This window comes from Antedon bifida, chromosome 11, assembly GCF_963402885.1.
Source record: "Antedon bifida chromosome 11, ecAntBifi1.1, whole genome shotgun sequence".
In the NCBI taxonomy this organism is placed as follows: Eukaryota; Metazoa; Echinodermata; class Crinoidea; order Comatulida; family Antedonidae; genus Antedon; species Antedon bifida.
This window is the reverse complement of record NC_136236.1, coordinates 14,600,339-14,619,240: the sequence shown is the minus strand read 5'-3', so window position 1 is coordinate 14,619,240 and position 18,902 is coordinate 14,600,339. Positions and strand designations below refer to the sequence as shown.

The 18,902-nt window shown below is 30.5% G+C and overlaps 2 protein-coding genes across 6 annotated transcripts in view; one reads left to right on the top strand and one right to left on the bottom strand.

Moving 5' to 3' along the window:
• Positions 1-18,902, bottom strand: part of LOC144855979 (synapsin-like) — a 229,404-nt gene that overhangs the window by 108,438 nt on the left and 102,064 nt on the right. The gene's annotated exons all lie outside the window — the stretch shown is intronic.
• Positions 7,548-14,376, top strand: LOC144855887 (uncharacterized). Its single transcript, XM_078713842.1, has 4 exons — positions 7,548-7,805; positions 10,090-10,686; positions 12,081-12,208; positions 12,574-14,376. The coding sequence occupies exons 1-4, from the start codon at positions 7,679-7,681 to the stop codon at positions 12,763-12,765; spliced, it is 1,044 nt and encodes a 347-aa protein (XP_078569968.1). The 5' UTR covers positions 7,548-7,678; the 3' UTR covers positions 12,766-14,376.

Genomic DNA, 18,902 nt, shown 5'->3' with positions numbered 1-18,902 from the left:
TGGACAGCTATAACGACCAAATAAAAAATACATCTAAACATCTTAAAATATATTTTTTATCTTGCCAAACACAACTTTCAATTGGAATTTTGAACTTTACTTCAAGGGTTCTTGCCTCCTGATTTTTTAAAATGTTATTACCAATATTTTTAGCATTCTAAATTTTGTCACTGTTTTAATTTCATTAACAATTCGAAAATAGAAACAATGTGTTACATTTTATTTGTAGGATAGATTGAAGGCAACTCATAGATTGTTCCACAATGGTCAGTGGCCTAACAGCAGTTGGGGAACCTATTTGTACGATAGATGGAAAGTAACTCACAGTATTATTGTTTGAAATTATTCATCAAAATAATAAATCAAGGATTGCAAAATTTACCATTTCTTTCAATTTTTGCATGCATCATTGCAAATTATGTACTGAGATACAATGACTCTATTTTGAATTAACTTAATAGATACTGGAGACAGCAATGTGCTCTTCTTTCCTGGGCGGCAAAATACAAGCTATAGATGACGCCTACACTAAAAAATCAAATTTCCACTTTCAATGACGAGAAATTAGCAAATTGTCTTGACCTACAAGTCTGTAAAATCGGTGCCAAAATGATAATTTAATGGAAGAAAAAAGGGGAAACATTTTAACGGATAGGGGTATTATTGGTATCTGGTGCCAAAATAACTGAAAACACTTTTACGATATTCATCTTACATCATTTTAATCAAATCAATCTCTTTATAGAAGAATTACAACAAAATTGGCGAGTTGTCTGTTTCCAATACTTACCCTTTTTCGCAAAAATTTAATTTAATGTTTCAAGTTTCATAATTTTTTATGTACCATGTACTAAAAAAGTGTGTGTTAGAAGCCATTAAAAAGGAAAACAAAAGCCAAATTGGAATTTTAAAAAGATGTAGCGAAACAATGAACAACATAATAATGTGACAGGTGAAACACATTGATACTAATGAAAATGGTTTCAGCAGAAGTGGAAAAATTCAAAACTGGCACCATGAGACCAATGAAAATGATTACTTTGTATCAGAGGAATACTGAACTATAGCCTACATGTTAAGTTAAGTTTAAAAGGTAATATTAGGCTTTATACCAACATAGCAACAAATTCTTAAATTAATTGGTAAATTTATTATATGGCCCAATGCAGATTCCTTCACAACACACACAATTATGATGAACTTTGTATTATTAAAATAAGAATGGTTAGCAAGAGGTGGGCAAGATTGGACATAAATGAAAAACAAATAGATCCTAAAAGTGGCAATGATCAGCTCAACAACCAAAATATTAAAGCCTGCCTGAGCCATAGAAAAAAACTATTGTTTCATGAAACAATTTTTACTATTAGAGTATGAGTATGTCTTTGCATCTTTTGTAGCTTTAAACAAGCGACATTGAACTAATAATTAGCATATAAACACAACTTTTTAGTTGTTTGTTAAAATGATAACATATGTACTATGTGTGAGGTAAGGGACTCAAAATTATATAATATAATCGCACGCAGGTGTTGAAGGTATAAGATTAAGAAGTTGCTGTTATCAATTACCGTTTCAAAGGTGTAATGTAACAGCTTTAATTTATCATAATACATATCTCACAAGAACACAATAAATAATGATTAATATTTAAGAGGTTTTGTCCCCAATTGTCACAAAAGTGTTAAAACATAATCGATTTTACAGGTTTATGATGTAAGAGGGAAACAGTTGACCTCTTTGACCCCTTTTCTGACTGCTCAGGCCAATTAACGTAGATGGTCAACTAATTAATGAAGGTTAATCCTACAATAAAGTACAACAAATCCTAAGTACATTGCACTTGTCGCTTGTCAAAACATTTCTCTTGGGGTTGGAAAGCAGGACTGTTTTCGTAAACTTGATAAAATGTTGCTATAAATTCATGAAAAAATCTTTCTGGGAATGCTAACCAGAACATTAATATAACTGTTGTGTAATTTGCAATAAAACTTTACTTCTTCCTGACCGAATAAAAAAAAAAAATCGAGCGAGTTGAGTGACCGAACAGTTAAAGCATGGAAAACCGTTCCCAATGCAGTGCTGGAGACCTTACCCGGCAGTTCTGGAGACTTTACCAGTAGTTCTGGAGAGTTTAGCAGTAGTTCTGGAGACTTTAACCAATGCAGTTGTAGAGATCCTACCTAAACTTATAATGGAGACTTTACCCAATCCAGTGTTGGACACCTTAGCCAATTAATTGCTAGAGACCTTCTTAGTATCACCTTAATCTCGCAGATTTTGGATCAATTATTAAAATCATCATTATCGTCACAATTTGATTAAATCACTAATATCAAATCATTAGCGATGGACTCCCATTGGTCAGGATGATATTCTTAGCATGTGACCTAACTCAATCTCAGTTGTAGACAGGTTTCCATAATATGATCTCAACAACTTCTTTGCACGTAAGAAATGGGAGGGGAGGAAATATTTGTCAAAGATACTAATTTAAAAAACATGTTAGCATACATTTTTTTAAATGTCATAAGAATAGACACAAATGCTTATGTTGAATTTACTGTGACATTTCTTTCACGATATCAACTTGTTTAAGTTCATTTATGTTTGTTTCATCCCAAATCCTTAAACTTTATCCAAAAAAACCCATAAAATAACACTAGTATTTGTTTTAGACACACGTCTTCTCTCAAGTTTACCCCATCTTCAGATAACCCTTGCATCTTTTTTATCATAGCTCATAAAAATTTACTAAGTCGGATACAAGTATTATAAACACGCACTATTTTTATTTATTCACACTCTTTTAGGTAAAGATTGCCTTGTCTAAATAAAAGATTTAGTTGTATCTAAAACTCTCAAAGCAAATTTATTACGAGGTATCATTATGTGATAATTTGTATGGAGTTCTTTCTTCCACTTTTTGGTTGTTTTTGTATGCTATTAAGATATCCAGTGTAAACTTATAGCATGTTACAAAGCAATCACAGTACTGATAATAAAAATCTGAACCAAACCAAAATTATCTAACAGAGGCAAAAAATATGCTGCTTAAAATGTATAAGAAGGAAGATTATAAAGAAAAAGTTCAAATATATCTCTATTTATTCATTTTCTTTAATGTAAAATATCTTTCATTATGTGATACTAATTACAAATCTTAAATCATACATTTTCAGAGATTTCAATGCCATTTATTTTTTGCTGAGGTAAATCAATCAATGAATTTTCGATATAAAAAAATATTAATTAATTCACAAAATTAGGGCAGTACTAAAACCAAAAAATAAAAGAAATCGTCGCATGTGCCCATCTATATTCCTACTTGAGCCATAAATTTTGTAAGTTTATATCAGAAAATGTTAATTTGTTATTATCAATGTTGTCATTCATTTTTTGAATCATATTCCCAATCAGATTAAATTCCTTTAATTGGACATTGAAGATGATCCACCCTCGGCTCCACACGTAGTCAACAAATAATTCCAGGAAACGAATGGAACTAAAAGCAATAAATATTTTTTCCCCGATTTCATAAAGATATCCATCGATATTCTGTGCATTACGTATTTCATAAGACGTAGAATCAGGCAGTAGGCGCATGGGCCTAGATTTAAATCGAGGTCACGGTGAATCTCAGCAAAGCGACCTCAATCTGCCATAATCCCATCAGTTTCAATATTTTTTAATACAGGAACTTTAACTGTTTTAAAAGCTATTTTTTCCTGTATACGGAAAATACATTTTTTCTCAAAACTTATTTTTATATGTGCAATATTTGAATTAATTTTATATTTTTTTTATATATTGTGGATAGTAAAGAAAACAAAAAATCATAATTTCAATTTCTTGTAATTTTGGTATAGAACAGGAAATCCATCTACCTACACTTAATACCATATTATTCTCTCAAAGAAAAAGTAAAATAATTTTAATACTAGGCCTTCAAAGAACAAAATCTTACGGCTTATTGTCTTAACAGCTCACAAAATTCATCATGTCGTCCACATGCCCACAACTGTATTACCGATACAATTGAAAATCTAATTCAAATTTGTACTTTTCTTATAAAATGGCATAGAAATATACAATGATACATTGATAAAAGCTGGAAAACATGGGGAAATTGGAATAAAAAAGAGGGAAGAAACAAAGAAAAAGAAGGAAAAAAGTCCTCTGGGGAAAATTTGACCATGAAGTGCTTGCTCATTTCTGTAAGGACAGCAAAGAATTTTCTTTATTTCTTTTTATAATCTACATCACTAGTTATCTCATCCGAACACTTCAACCTGATCCTCACTTGGGCAAATTAAGAATTAAGAAAATAAAATTTATGAAGAGCTGTAAGTACAGGTGGCTTTAGAAGCTCTAAATCATTACTTTTTCTAGGAAAGATAGCTATGATGTTCTTGTGACTGATGGTGCATAGTTGAAGCTGCGTTAGCTAACTAAAAAATGAAAAATTTCAGTTATATTATGAGTAACCAAAAGTTGAGAAAACTTGCAAAAAGGAGAAGCTTCAAACTCATGTTTAAATGTCTATAAGATTACATTCACACATTTAAATCTGATACCTACATTGGCTATGATTAAATTGTTTACTTGTACAGTACTTGGCTAAAAACAAGTTTGTTGTTACAATATTTACAGGAAGGAATATATAATTCAAGGAAATGCTTTTTAAAATAACTGTATACTTGTTCACTATATTGTTATCAATGTTTTTATATGATAAAAGTGATATTAAATAAGAAATACAGTTTCTCAATGGTTCTAGGAACTGGCCTCCCACCAGAGCACTCCACCCGCCGCTCTTGATACATCCAAGCATGCTAATAATTAAACCACAAGCATGATATTTTTCATATCATGTGCAACACAAAATGAAAGCCCTTCTTTTTGACGAGACTCAAATTGTCAAAACAAGTATTAGACTTGCTGCATGTGATCATTTCTAATCACAATTATTCTTCCCTTGATATCAAAACACTTCCTGAATATTATTAAAATTCATGTATTAATCATAATCTGTTTGAGTCCAAAAAATTTTACAAAAACATTACAGTAATGGAAAGAAGTGGCAGAACATAGAAAATCTGTATCTTTTCTAAAGTTCAAAATTAAATTCTAAAATTTAGTAAGTTTCTCTATGAATCAATGTTGCCATCAAGAATGCTAGTTGTCAATCTGCTGTGTGAAAATACCAGAACTTCAACAATGCCTACTGTATATACAAATTAAATTCAGAAAAAAAAATTGATAATAAATATGATTTTTTTAAATGTTTGTTTATAAAATATTATTGTAAATAAGTTCAGGTGACAATTAACACTCATAAAATGTCTAATTTCCAAAGCAAATTGGCCTTGTAAGATTCCAAAACAAGACCACCTGTTTACTGCTTAAATTAGTCTTTTATTGTCAACTAACAATATCAAAACATTACTGCTATAACTAAGTTATGTGCGTGATTTGGATGAATTTTATTGGAAGAGAAAACATCGGCTAATAAGGTTTTCATCTTGGCAAAGCAAAACATTCTGTTGGGTTGAGCGATGAGAAAACTTCTTACAAAAACAGACGTATTGAAGATATTTTTGGAAAAAGCAATAGAAATTGGGTTCCAGTAGCATACCTTCACAAAATGTCTATCACAATTCCATAATGATAATTGTTATTGTCTTTTCTATAAAGCTCTGTCTACACTATCAAAATATAGTAGTATGCTTAAATTTGGTAGTGATATGACATTATCATGTCTATATATAGGCACATCATATATTTTTAATCACATAAGGTTTGATAGTGTAGACAGAGCTTAAGAACTGAATAATTGTATTTTCTGTTAGTTGTCTAACCCAATGTGAGATGGCAATGGGCAGTCTGAAAACAGTGTTATTTAAAGTTCATGGAGATGTTACCGGCTTTGGTAGACGGCAGGATATACTCAAATCATATCTTATGACGTCAAAGTTAAACTTTACACTTTTCATAATACCATTTTCAGTTATGTAACAATAAGAAATACTTATGCTTATATGTTGCAAAATCAGAATGTGTACTTTTTAGTTGTAGTTCACATGTATTTTGTTTCCAAGAAACAATGTACTGTTTTTTCTTATAAAGTTATTTTTAAAGTATTTATTAGGGGAAATCCCATAAAGATTTTTATCAATTTAATCATACAGAATGTTCAATTGAAAATAGAAACAAACTACCAACAGGAATAAAGGTGTTTTTACAATATAACACTTATAAATTAGCGCCTATGTTTTAAAGGGAAGTCATCAATATAGCACTTGAGTTTTGATACGTTTAATCTGTTATTTCCTAACAGAAAGACAAAATTTACATCCGTTGTTCAATTTTTATTACCCACTACTATATTAATACTATCATGTAAAGTACCTATTATTGTTGAACTAAACATTCTTGATTTTGTAAACAAAGTCCAGGGAATAATCAACAGATGTATTAGGATGGGAGCGAAAAAATTAATGCCGGGCGGGTCACAGTGCTAAGATTTCTCTTAGGGGTTGATGCAAGGAAAGGCTTTTCCACCCTGGATGGCCCTTAAAATTTCACCTCAGCCTGAGATACTTGTGAGGCCATCTGTTTTTAATTATGCTAGAAAACCCTAGTAATTAATCATACTTTTTTCTCTTTTCTCCTGCGTCTAATCATTTTAATTGTTTGAATTTTTGTTTATATATGTTATACAAAAAAGAATAAGTCTGCCTATATATTAATGTGGTGTATTAGACACGTAAGCCTACTATTAATCAGAGACTTAGTTTCACTACTGCAAAATACGTGCAGAAGTAACATCTTGCCAATGAAATTGTATCCGATATTTTATTCTTCCTTTTTAGGTTATTATAGATCTACGATATTGTCATATACAGGAAATTACTATAAAAAAATTATGGTATCAACTTTCAAAGCCACATTATCAACAAACAAAATTGTTCAAAAAGAAATTACAAAGAACCAAATTAAAGCTTCTTCTTGCTTTTAGTATTATTTTTCAACAACAACTGTTTTAGTTAGTATCTGATGCTTGTTTTGATTGACAGACATTGTTTCACTGTTTCGCACAAAATAAAAAGTTTTAAACCCAGAGCAGATAGGTTGAAACAGTGATTTGGGAACAACACAGGTTGGAAAACACCAAATTAATTTTACTACAGTTCAGGGAAAAAAACCTCCCTTATGGGATTTCGCTAATGTGATTAGTTGGATACCGGTGTTGTTTGTTTAACTCATGTAGCGGAACAATTTTCATGGATTAAATTTAAACTTGTGAAATCCGATACGGCTAATTTATGTCGTCATAATTTCTTTACCAGTTGGATTCACCTCTAAGAATTCTTAATTGAGTGACATCATAATAGTAACTTCCTTAAATGGTTTTCAAATTATTCTATCCTTTGCTATTCCACCCTCTGATTACATAGGGTGATATCAATTGATAGAACAGCTAGCAGCCAGGTTATCTATAAAAAAGTTTTTACCAGGGAAGTTAAACCATGTGTTTGGAAGTCAGCAGTTGGTAAAGTGGTTGATTCTTAGCCTAACTGACAAGATAAAGAACGCTACCACCTGAGTATAGAAGAGTAAACATCTCTTATCATTCAAAGCATTCCACGCTCTCAATATTATCCTGAGTGTCAACATGAGATCGTTACAAGCAGCTCAAATTTTAACTTTATCAGTAATTTTGTCGTGTATTACGACGTCCACATACGCATGTCCGTGCGCATTGAAACATCCTCAATACCATTATTGTGTGTCGGAGTATGGTAAGTTTTTAATTCTATTCTATATTTTAATGTATTTTATCTTGATGTTTTATTACATATTTGTAATATTGGCAGATTTTGAAAATTGAATTTTAATTTTAAGTATAGAAGACAGTTTTCATTGCAACTAAATATGTATGTTTTGATTGTTACTCCTCATATGCTTTATTTTTATTTAATGTATTATATACTATATATATAATTTTCTGGCAGAGATATTTCTGAGTGATAGAAAAATTATGCAAAGAAATTTCAAAATTACTACTATAACTCTATAAAAATAGCATCACTCGCATCCCTTAAACCATGAATATACCATGCAGATCTAGTCAACTGCTCCCTTAAAGACCCCTTCCCTGCAATTTTGGACGTTTTTTGGAAAATAATACATAGATATCACTTTAAAAACATTAAACCATGTCATTCCTTGTCTTAAATGTACGTTTTATGGTAAATTATGATAAAAAGTGAGAAACAATGCACTACCTAAGTAGCTCGCGGCGATCGACCTCTCGTGGACGGTCTTAGGCCTAGCCTAGCTAGGCTTAGTTTTGTAGGCCTAGCTGGTAAACATCGGTAACGTACGAACATCGTACGCTAGCTATATACCTAGCCTGACGTTGTATAGTTGCTGCATTAATTGTCTTTCTATTTTTGCCAGACTCCGTTGATACAAATTGGGGAAAACCCGGTATTTTCGCTGAAAAGTTAGGAGTCTTCCATTTGTTTTGGCCTCACGATCGATCGAAAAGTGGGCGAATTACAGGTGAAAAACAAAAATATCAATCCGCGCGCAATGCATTTTGGGATTTATAGCGGGCCGCTATAATTATTAGAATCGACTTATTTTTCACATTTTTAACCGTTTAAAGACGAAAAAAGTTTTCGCAATAGGACCATATAGTATTATTTTTACATTAAATATAGTTTGTGATCTTAAATTAGATCTAAAAAACGTAGGGAAGGGGGCTTTAAATATATGAAACAAATAGATGTCGTAGATAACTCCACAGACCTTTTCAACTCAAAATTCCAAAGATAATTAGCACATGTTTATACTACTTTATGCAATTAAAGTATATATCACATTTATTTATCCACAACATTTTACTTGCTATCTCATATGGCCCTTTGTCTACATACGTTGACCAGTTGTAAGTTGTTTTTAAATTATATATAAGTCATACCTATTATTATGAATGATTAATACAGGATTTTACAGTAATTATTGCAAAATTCACATCACCCTAAACTGTATTACAACTTTCTCTCATAATACAGTCTAAAAATTACAGAAGCAACCATGCCAAAATTCTCAGTTTTTAAAATTTATATCTTGCTAAACCTGAATTTTTAAATATAATATAGCAATACTATTTTACATTATCAACACTCGCCCAAAAAAAGCTGTGCTAATATGACGTGATGATGTGGGAATTACCTTGTGGTTTTCAATGAAAATTCCAACTAAATTTATATTAGAAGTTTTTCTATTTATAGAAATCTATAATCTACGGAAATTGGATGTAATGTAAACATATAGTATAAAAAATACCTACAAAGGCTGAATAAGTAAAACACATTGAATTAACTTTTTGCTTACTACTGCATTCGCGCCACTGTTTACAAACAAATTGTTGCAGAAAATGGTGGGTTCGAATCATGATTAGAGTGGTTTTTTCATTTTCTCACAGATTTCCTTATTCTAACCTTTTAAAAATGTTTTGGTTTAGAATTTCATTACGCCTGTAAAATTTATATATTTATAAATTTATACTTGCATTGAAAAAAACAGGCACGTGTATAGTTGTTGCAATGAGCAATTGGGAGGGCCTCTCAATTGGCTTTTGAAGACGACTCAATGTCTCTTCTAATGGATTATTAGCAGGAAACTAAATGAGCAATTCTGAAGCTATGATTTAACTATTGATGCCGATTGTTTAAAAGCATTTCATACACTTTCAATTCTTTCTTTCGATTCCTTCTTTTTCAAACTCATATTTGCTTTTATATTCTTTTATCCTTCATGATGAAAATGTAAATTGATCCATGTTTACATTAAAGATCAAACTTCTTCTGAGCATGTGCAATAACATAATATACTAGAAAGTTGACATTCAATATCCAACTATATGGCTGAAGAAAATTGTAATAAAGAGTACAATCTAAAGTTTTAAGTTTAAACAACCAAGATAAATATAATAGTTGAGGAAATGTATTTATCATAATAATATATATATAAGGAAAATATTTCATAATAGTTATTTCTTATATTTGTGTGCAGTATTTAGGGCAGTTATCCTGGAGTTTGCAGAAGTACTTAAGGTTGATGTGGATAACCAACCAGAAAAACCATTGGTAGAAAAACTAATACAAACAACAACACAATTACCAACAACAACGACGGCGACACCAATGATGACAATGGATCAAGAAACAATGGAGACAGATTTAATGATAACGACAGAAATCGAACAAATAAACTCGACATTATCAACAGAAAACTCATCTTTAATTAATGGTACCCAGTCAGAAGAAATAGAGAAAAGAGAAACAACAATCACAACAACTGAAACCCCAAAAACTTTTCCTAAACTTCGCTTTGAAGGTCCTCCGCTGCATGGCGGAAAGCTTCTTTATGTGGAACCATCCTCTTATAGCGATATTGATGAGGCCGATATGTCACCAGACTATAGTAGTAGTATTGGTGGTGTTGTCTACCAATATCCACAGGACTATTACATCAGATACCGTGTGAAAGTGACAAAAGATTTTAAAGGCTCCTTAGACGAAGGACACACCATAGACATTTTTACGTTAGCAGATCTTAGTGATTGCGGAATGAGGCATTTGGTAAATGCTACTTCATATCTATTTGCAAGTAAGTAACATAATTATAACTTTTGTCATCAGCTAGAGTTTCTTAAATCTATATTTTTTTATTATTTCAACTTGGATATTGGAATTGAAACAAGAACATCAGGGGTTCTATGTCATTAACCTTGGCCCTTCAAATATAGGCTGTTACATAAAACTCCAAATAACATCCTAATTTCACAAAACCCTGGATTGATCAATTGCCATTTCTGTCAGTGTGGAAAAAGGAGAGATCTTTCAAAGATATGACATTATAACATAATCATATTGTGCAAATTCCATGAAAAGTGAGACTAAATAATGGGATTCCACTACTATTTTCACAAGATACAGAATGTCATTTGTATGAAAAGAAGTATTCAAAATTAGGTAGAATTTTACATCAGAAAAACTAAGTAAATGTATGGAGTTCTGTCCAACCTGATGTGAAAAATTAAGTTACATGACAAAAATGACCTTGTACTTTATTTATTATAATATCACACCTTTTTAAAATTGTAATAACAAATGATTTAAAATAAACAATTTTATTTTTACATGTGAAAATTTGATTTCTAAATTTAGAAGCTAAATATATCCTATTAAAATATGAAATTGACCTGGAGAAATTTTGATTTCATATAAACAAGCTGTTCCTGTAGGAAGCCTTTGGTGCCTAGGTTCCCTGGATTTAATCGATCAGCGCTTTGATTTATTCCATTCTCTCCTTGACCTTGTAATCAGGCTTAGCGAGGGAATAATCAGGGTTTTATATTGTATATTACATTATAGCATACACTATAATAAATGTCACTGTCAAAGCAGCAGTAGTGAAGTCTATAATTCAATATAATCTACAATAATAACATATTACATGTTTCGTACATCAATCAAAGATTTTTTTTATGTTACCTAAAAGCCAAGGATACCTGCATTCATTGATTGAATACAACTCAATCTACCCCTACCCCCATTCAAAAATTCATGGTAATATGTACCTGTAGCAGTCCTAATAGTCTACAGTAATTGAAATCAGAAACAAATTGAATGAACATTATATAAGATGCCCCCACCCCACCGTCTCATAATATGAAAGCGTAACGACAGAAGCACTTACTACCACGCTAAGATTATTATTAGAAACAGTTTAAAACGACAACAGACACAGCGTGCACATGGTGGAGCCATTCACGTTGCTTGTCCGTTGAGGCCATGGCTCAATGGGATATTGGAAAATTACAAGGCAATTTGTTCTCAGTTATGCTGTAATCAGCTGTCCAACTAAGCTTTCTGTTTTGATTGTCAACTGTATTAAATATTTACTGGAAAAAATGTTCACATAAAAATAAAGGAATTTTATGTGATACATAATTGTTCTTAATTTTCAATTTTAAAATGTTTCAATGTCTATCATTGCAGTTAGCCAATCAGAAGATGGAAGGATGTTTTCGACGAATTGCGACTGGGTGATTAAATATGATGAACTTACAGCCCAACAAAAAGCTGGATTAAAGAAAACATACAGAACAAACTGCAAGAAATGCAACGTAAGAACACTTTTAAAGTTAATTTTTTTTAGTTGACATTTATTCCTAATCCTCAAAAAACTATTCCCACAACATTTTTCCTGTTCAGTCCCTATTCCTATAATTTAAACCAGTCTTTCACTTGTGTCAGTCCTCCCTTACTTGAACCAGACACCATCTATTAAAACCAGGTCCAATTAAAACCAGTTTAACCTAAAACTTTAGTCGAAATCTATAACTAATAATAATCTGAACAAAAGAAAAAGTTCCATATGACTGACTTCTACAAAGTATTTTTATCATCCAACATCTTAAAATAATCTAATACATTTAAAAAAAATTTTCAGTAATTTATTCATTACCTTTTTTCTAATTTATCTTTTCAGAACGCTGAATCTTGTGGAAATAATCCAATGTACACTGAATGCAACAACAAGTACTCAAGCTGCGTACTTGAAGAGCAAATTGGTTGTACGTGGTCAAAATCACAAGCCCACTTGAGTTGTCTCCTACTGCAGGGATCAAAACGGCCACCAAAAAGATTTCCAGAAAAAAATCCAAAAAGTCTGGGTTTTTAAATAATATGACATGGTATTTGTAAACACTATTTGTTGTGTAAAATATTTTACAGAAATTATTATTGTTATCAATAATAATATTAGATGTAATATGGTCAATTCTCTCAAAACCAGATATTAAGAAAATCAGACACCTCGAAAAACTTTCTTGAAGTCTAAATTCTTTCATACTTTTTATACATTGTGGAAACTGGACTTTGTAAAGATAAAAAAAAAAGTTTTTGGAGAATTGACTTTTACAACAAAACACAAAATATTTAATTTTAAAGGATTTAACTTAAATGTCTATGCATGAGTGTCCTTTGCATCTTATCTAAGGTATAAATTATAATTTATTCAGGCATCTACCTAGGGTATATTGTGAATTCTTTTTTAAATAAACTTTTTCTAAACCTTGACAATAATATGATATTATAAGTAGCTAGTATTCCACTGGTAGTAATTTAGTTAAAATTGCAGCCAGGAATGTAATGATAGTAGCCAGTAACTGTATTCACCAATCACATTTATGTTAAGAAAAACACATTTAAAATTTGTACAATTTTTTAATATCTATTCACTTAATTGAAATACTTGGTAAATACAGTGTGATTGGTTAATATGACTACAGGTTTGTAATGATTGTAGTCAAGTTTCTAATTATTGTAGAGAGGTTTCTAACAATTGTAGCCAGTTTCCTTACGATTTTAGTCAGGGTTCTAACGATTTTAGTCAGGTTATTTAAGTTAAATATGAATGTTTAAAGTGATTAACAGTACAACAAATAATCAGTTTTAAATCAAAGTAAAAGTGTGTGATAATATTCTATTACATCATCATGTATACCATAAAGAAAATAAAAATCCAAAAAGAAAAAGTGTTGTTTAAAAATATTCAAGCTATCTGCTATCAAGGTACGAATACTGCCTCAAGGGAGGTAGAACATGGCAACCACAATACGACTATACCAATATAATATTCTCTAGCATTTTGGCATGTACATTTTACAATGTTTTCGACTTCACAATGGAATTCACATTCAGTAATCAAAAAATGTTTCTCCCCTGTCCGCAAGAGTCAGAAATATACCCACTCATAAACATAATTTTTGGTGAAAAGCTTACTTTTCGATTTACTGTTGTACAGTGATGATAATGGAATTTGTATACATAGATGTAAATATCTTATTTGCCGTAGAATATAAGCTTATAATTTAAAACACACAAGTTGTCTGTTTTAGAAAAATATTATTTAATAATATAATTATATGAGTAAGGCTATACTCAGTATCTATAGTATTTAGTAATTGCTTTAGAAACAAGTATAAAAAGAGAATTTTGCTAATTTTTGTACAGAAGGTATAAAACCACAATAGTGGTAACAATAAAACAATATAAACAGATTTCTATATACATAAAGTAAGCCACATAAAACTAAATAATTAAATATTAACATTGATTTTTCTTATGTTGAAATAGAAAATGCAAGTTTTATTTTATTAGGTTTTTTTTAATTATTTTTAATCAATGCAAGTAAGACATAGTATGGGGATCCTACAGTTACAAAACATAATCTGTGGTAACCTTAGACTGTAGGCAGTTTTTCAATAAAGAGAGAAAGAGAAATACAATATATTCATACTGTCATATGTTTTATTATGTGTAATGAATCGGTAAAAGACCTTTAAAACCAAGAATCCATTATGTAATGGGTGCCCTACATGCTATGCAGGTGTGTATAACTTCAAATATATCTCACATTACCCCAGAGTAAGTACATACTTAATGCAACAAATGGTCAAATTTTGAAGTGACTAAAACGGAATTCAATGATTTTTTTAAAATAAATTAAATTTCCCAAAGTCTGGCCTCTTTTAGGTAGCTAATGCAAATGGTCTATACAAGGTACTAAGAAAACAAAATATGTTAAGAACACATAGTTTAACTAAGTGACTATGTAAATTCTTGTGAAATTTCCGTTTATTTTGATTTCTACACTTATGTTGTGTATGTTTTTTGGCATTTATCAACAACACACTTGAACTTTTTAAATAAAAAGTTCATGGGCATAGATATGAATGAACTACATGGCTTCTTTAGAATAGTAGCGATTCTGGGATATCATTAATATTGTTCAGAAAAACTGACCTTTTTTAGAACTCTCCATCCCCAACTCACAGCAACTATAGTCAAATATGAAGCATGTTATTTTAAAAAATAGGCACATTACAGAATGGTATCAAGCATGGCGGTGTTAAAATAAAAACTTTCTACTGAAAATCATTTTAAGGAAAATAGAAGTGAATACTTTTATAATACTTATATTTAATGGAAATATCAACGTAAGTGTGATCCTGGCCTCAGAAAAGTATCATTAAAATGCAGGAGATTGGAAACTGGACAACAGTAGAGTACCCTAAAAGGTGATGTGATAAATCAAATCTTTAAGCAAACTTTGAAAAAAGCATTCATCTTTATCTCTGCCGGGACTTTTTCCTAATACCACTTTTTGGCAAAGCTTCAAATTTTCACTTTGTAAAACCTATTTTTCAAGATAAAAGTAATTCATAATATAATTGTTATCATGACAGAAGTGGTGCAAGTATCTTCAATTCTTATTTGGTATCTCTCTTACAGGTATGCAGACCTACCGCAACACGGAACACACACAATTGCTTCAATGAATGAAATTTCTATACTTTTCCAATAAAGTGTATGTTTTATTTTTTCCTATGTTGTGAACAATGTTTATACTAATATATTATTGTAAGATTTTTCCAGGGCTCATGTTTCTTTTCCTTCCCCAATAATTTAAAGTTTAAACAGACAATCATCTTTTAAATGCAGATTTTAATAGGCTAAAATGTACTCTTCTTCCATTGTTTTATTTCTAGAAGCCTTACAACATAATACAGTTATACATACTGTACATTTACTGGACGAATTAAACAAAACATTTAAGGTAATTGAGAATTAGACTGTTTCTATCTTTCTCATGTAGGCTAGAGGACAGGCCAAACTATGGCCAAGCCTTATTATAGGATGCTTCTTTTGAAGTAGGAGACTATGGAACATTTCACTGATGAAAGTATTTATCAATTGAGCCCTCTATAGTTTATTAAAAGTTTATGAAACAATAGAGGGTGCATGTACATGCACCAAGTTTTTCCTAAAGAATTGCAACTAATAATGAAAGCTAGTGGCAATGTGTCATTAAGTATAAAAGTAATCTAAGCTTGGTTTTGTGAAAAAAAAACTGGATGTAGGTCACGCCTAATCAAACCATCTGAGGCCTTTCCACGACAACAACCAGACAGTACACTTGGCCTGGCCAAAAATGAGGTTTGGTCAGAATGTTGATTATGAAATCTAAATTATTTCTGAGCCTGTTGATTGACTTTTTCCGAGTAAACATTCCTTCGGGTACTTGAGAAGGGACACCCTAACCTCACAAGCAAGGACATTTTAACTATGCACGCCAATCTGCTGAGGGTTTTTTAACAAATCAAAAAAGTAAATTTAAGAAATAATACTTAATGAAAATGTTGATAATACTATCTACATAGGCATCCTTCCTTTTGTAAAGTACATTAAAGCTAATGTCCCCAGTGAACATAACAATTTGCTTAATGCATTCAAAACATTTTCTGTTGAAAAAAAACAGTTCTTACATTTATGGTTTAGCAGAATGCGAGCACTATATTAACCAGACACTTCAAAATTAAGCACAGATTCTGTGAGATAAGATTTAATGTAATGAATTAAAGCTAAAAGAAAAAAAATGAAGAGCTACAAAAAAGCAACTAAAAAACACTAAATGTAGTACAAAGTGAATAAAAACATAAAAATTCTCCAATTCTCTACTACTTCTCTACATGTAACTAAATAAGCAAAGGCAAATGAACTACAGCAATTTATTTTCACTATAGCCAAACAACATGCAGATGTTCCTAAAGTCGCTAACCGAACGTTCACAGATTTTTTTTACTCCTACATCAACTTATTACAAAATAATAGACTGTTATTACGCCCTTGAGTATTGCTATGACTTGACGAATGCTGTGACGGTTGAAAACAAATAAAATGCAATGACCAAGAAAGTAATTTGATTGAAGAAATGAACCATTTAGAGCCTGGGAGAGAACATTTTCCAACTTTGAACCGAATGACTAAAAATTTAGTCTAAGCAAATTTACTATTCGAAGATCAAATATTTAATTCAAGAAATTATGAATGTTTGTGTAACTTTCTATACTTGAATTGGAACAGGTCTAAATAGAAAACATTATTTTTCAAATCTGTTTTGTTGCTCACAAATAAGGATATATGCTTGAGGTGTGTTAAGGTTCTCTGCCCATGAGCCCTCTAGAGTACAATTATAAGGTATACGTGAGAAAATCTATGTTCATCTCCAACCATCCAAGACTGTTGCTAATATAAACAAATTGTTTTCCTCTAAATTGTAATCTTGCATATTGCATGGTTGTTATTTCCCGACCCCTTAGTGTCATAAATTATTTGTCTAGTGATTTATGGGATACAATATTGAACACCTGTCTTCATGCAAAATAAAAACATACAATTTCATCATGAGTTCCAACATAAACTATACATCAATAAATATATTATGTGTATTTAATCATATATATCTATAATTTATAGAAAATTTAGCACACTCAGAAATGTAGGTCTAGCTCTGAAGTTGATACTACAACACATGAAGGATGTAGTATTGATATCAATTGGATGATATCAACAAAATGGGGAAGATGTACATCACAGTATGATCTTGTTAATGCATGCTGCTATAACCTAATGAATACTGTTAGCTATACTTGTGATGACATTGCTGTTACATCAATTGGCGTCCCACCTTTTACTATTTAATTTAAAACAAAATTGAACTATATTTTCCTTTCCTTCGTCCCTTCTCCCTGAATTGACTAAATCAATGCAAAACAAATCTTTACAAATTTTAGGCCCTAAATATGCTATTAGTCATAGAATAGAAAAGCAGATTTATATATACTTATTTACTGACTAACAGTTACTCAACATATTATAAAATGATGACTTGCTTTGAAATAACTATATGAATCAATCACCCACAGGGTACAAGTAACTGAAAGAAGAAAGTGAACCTTTTGCTAATTAATTTATACATCTAGTATGCTTGATTTTTTCCATCAGAATATCACTTTACTAAAATGTAACCCACCTAAAAGTTTAATATCAATTACCAATTGAATCCATTAACCCTTTTAAGAGAACGATAAATGTCAGAACAATTTGTAATAAAAAATGTCCAAGGTATAAAAAAATATAGCATTCAGAACCAAATTAAAGCTTTTGCATGTAGGCAGATCTACAGTAAAACATAAATACAAAAACCAAAATTTATAACGTAGCAAGATGCCTATAGACATTTTTGCTTTCAAATCTTATTTGATATAAGTATTGATAACAATCCTGAGTAGTATTAAATTTATATTAAACAGAAAAATTCAGCCAATGAAGAAAGATTTTTTTTTATAATTTTGATTAATATTACTAATTAAATTTAAAGTGATGACACAAATATGAAGAATAATAAACAATACAGAATATTAAATTAGTAAATAAAATAAGTATATTACAGCGGATATTAAATGATATAGAATTGTAAATGAGGGAAAAAGATGTCTCGTACATCAAAACCAAAATGACGTAAATTTGTTTTAGATTACGTGAATAAAAATGATATTTTGAATCATTTCACAGTATATGGATGGATGACCACTTTGATACCAAGGTTAATTGTCCATATGGTCATTACTACTAAATATTAAGTCAATGACCAGTCATTCAATAAGGATATGAACTGGGTATATTTTATATTTAAAAAATCATCACAAAGTGATTATGCAAAATTTATACATAAATGAATAATAAGGTAAATATTAAAGTAATAATAAGATTAAGTTTTAATTTATCAAATTAGAATTAAAAAATATTTCTCAGAAGATTCCTAAATAAACTCAGATATGAAATATTAATTATATTTTTTTCATCAATGAAACCAGGAATGCAAAAAGGTACAGGTAAAGCTAAATTAATGTTGAAATTATAATAGTCTAACATATTATAAATAACAATTAAGTTATTTTCCTTTTTTTAATA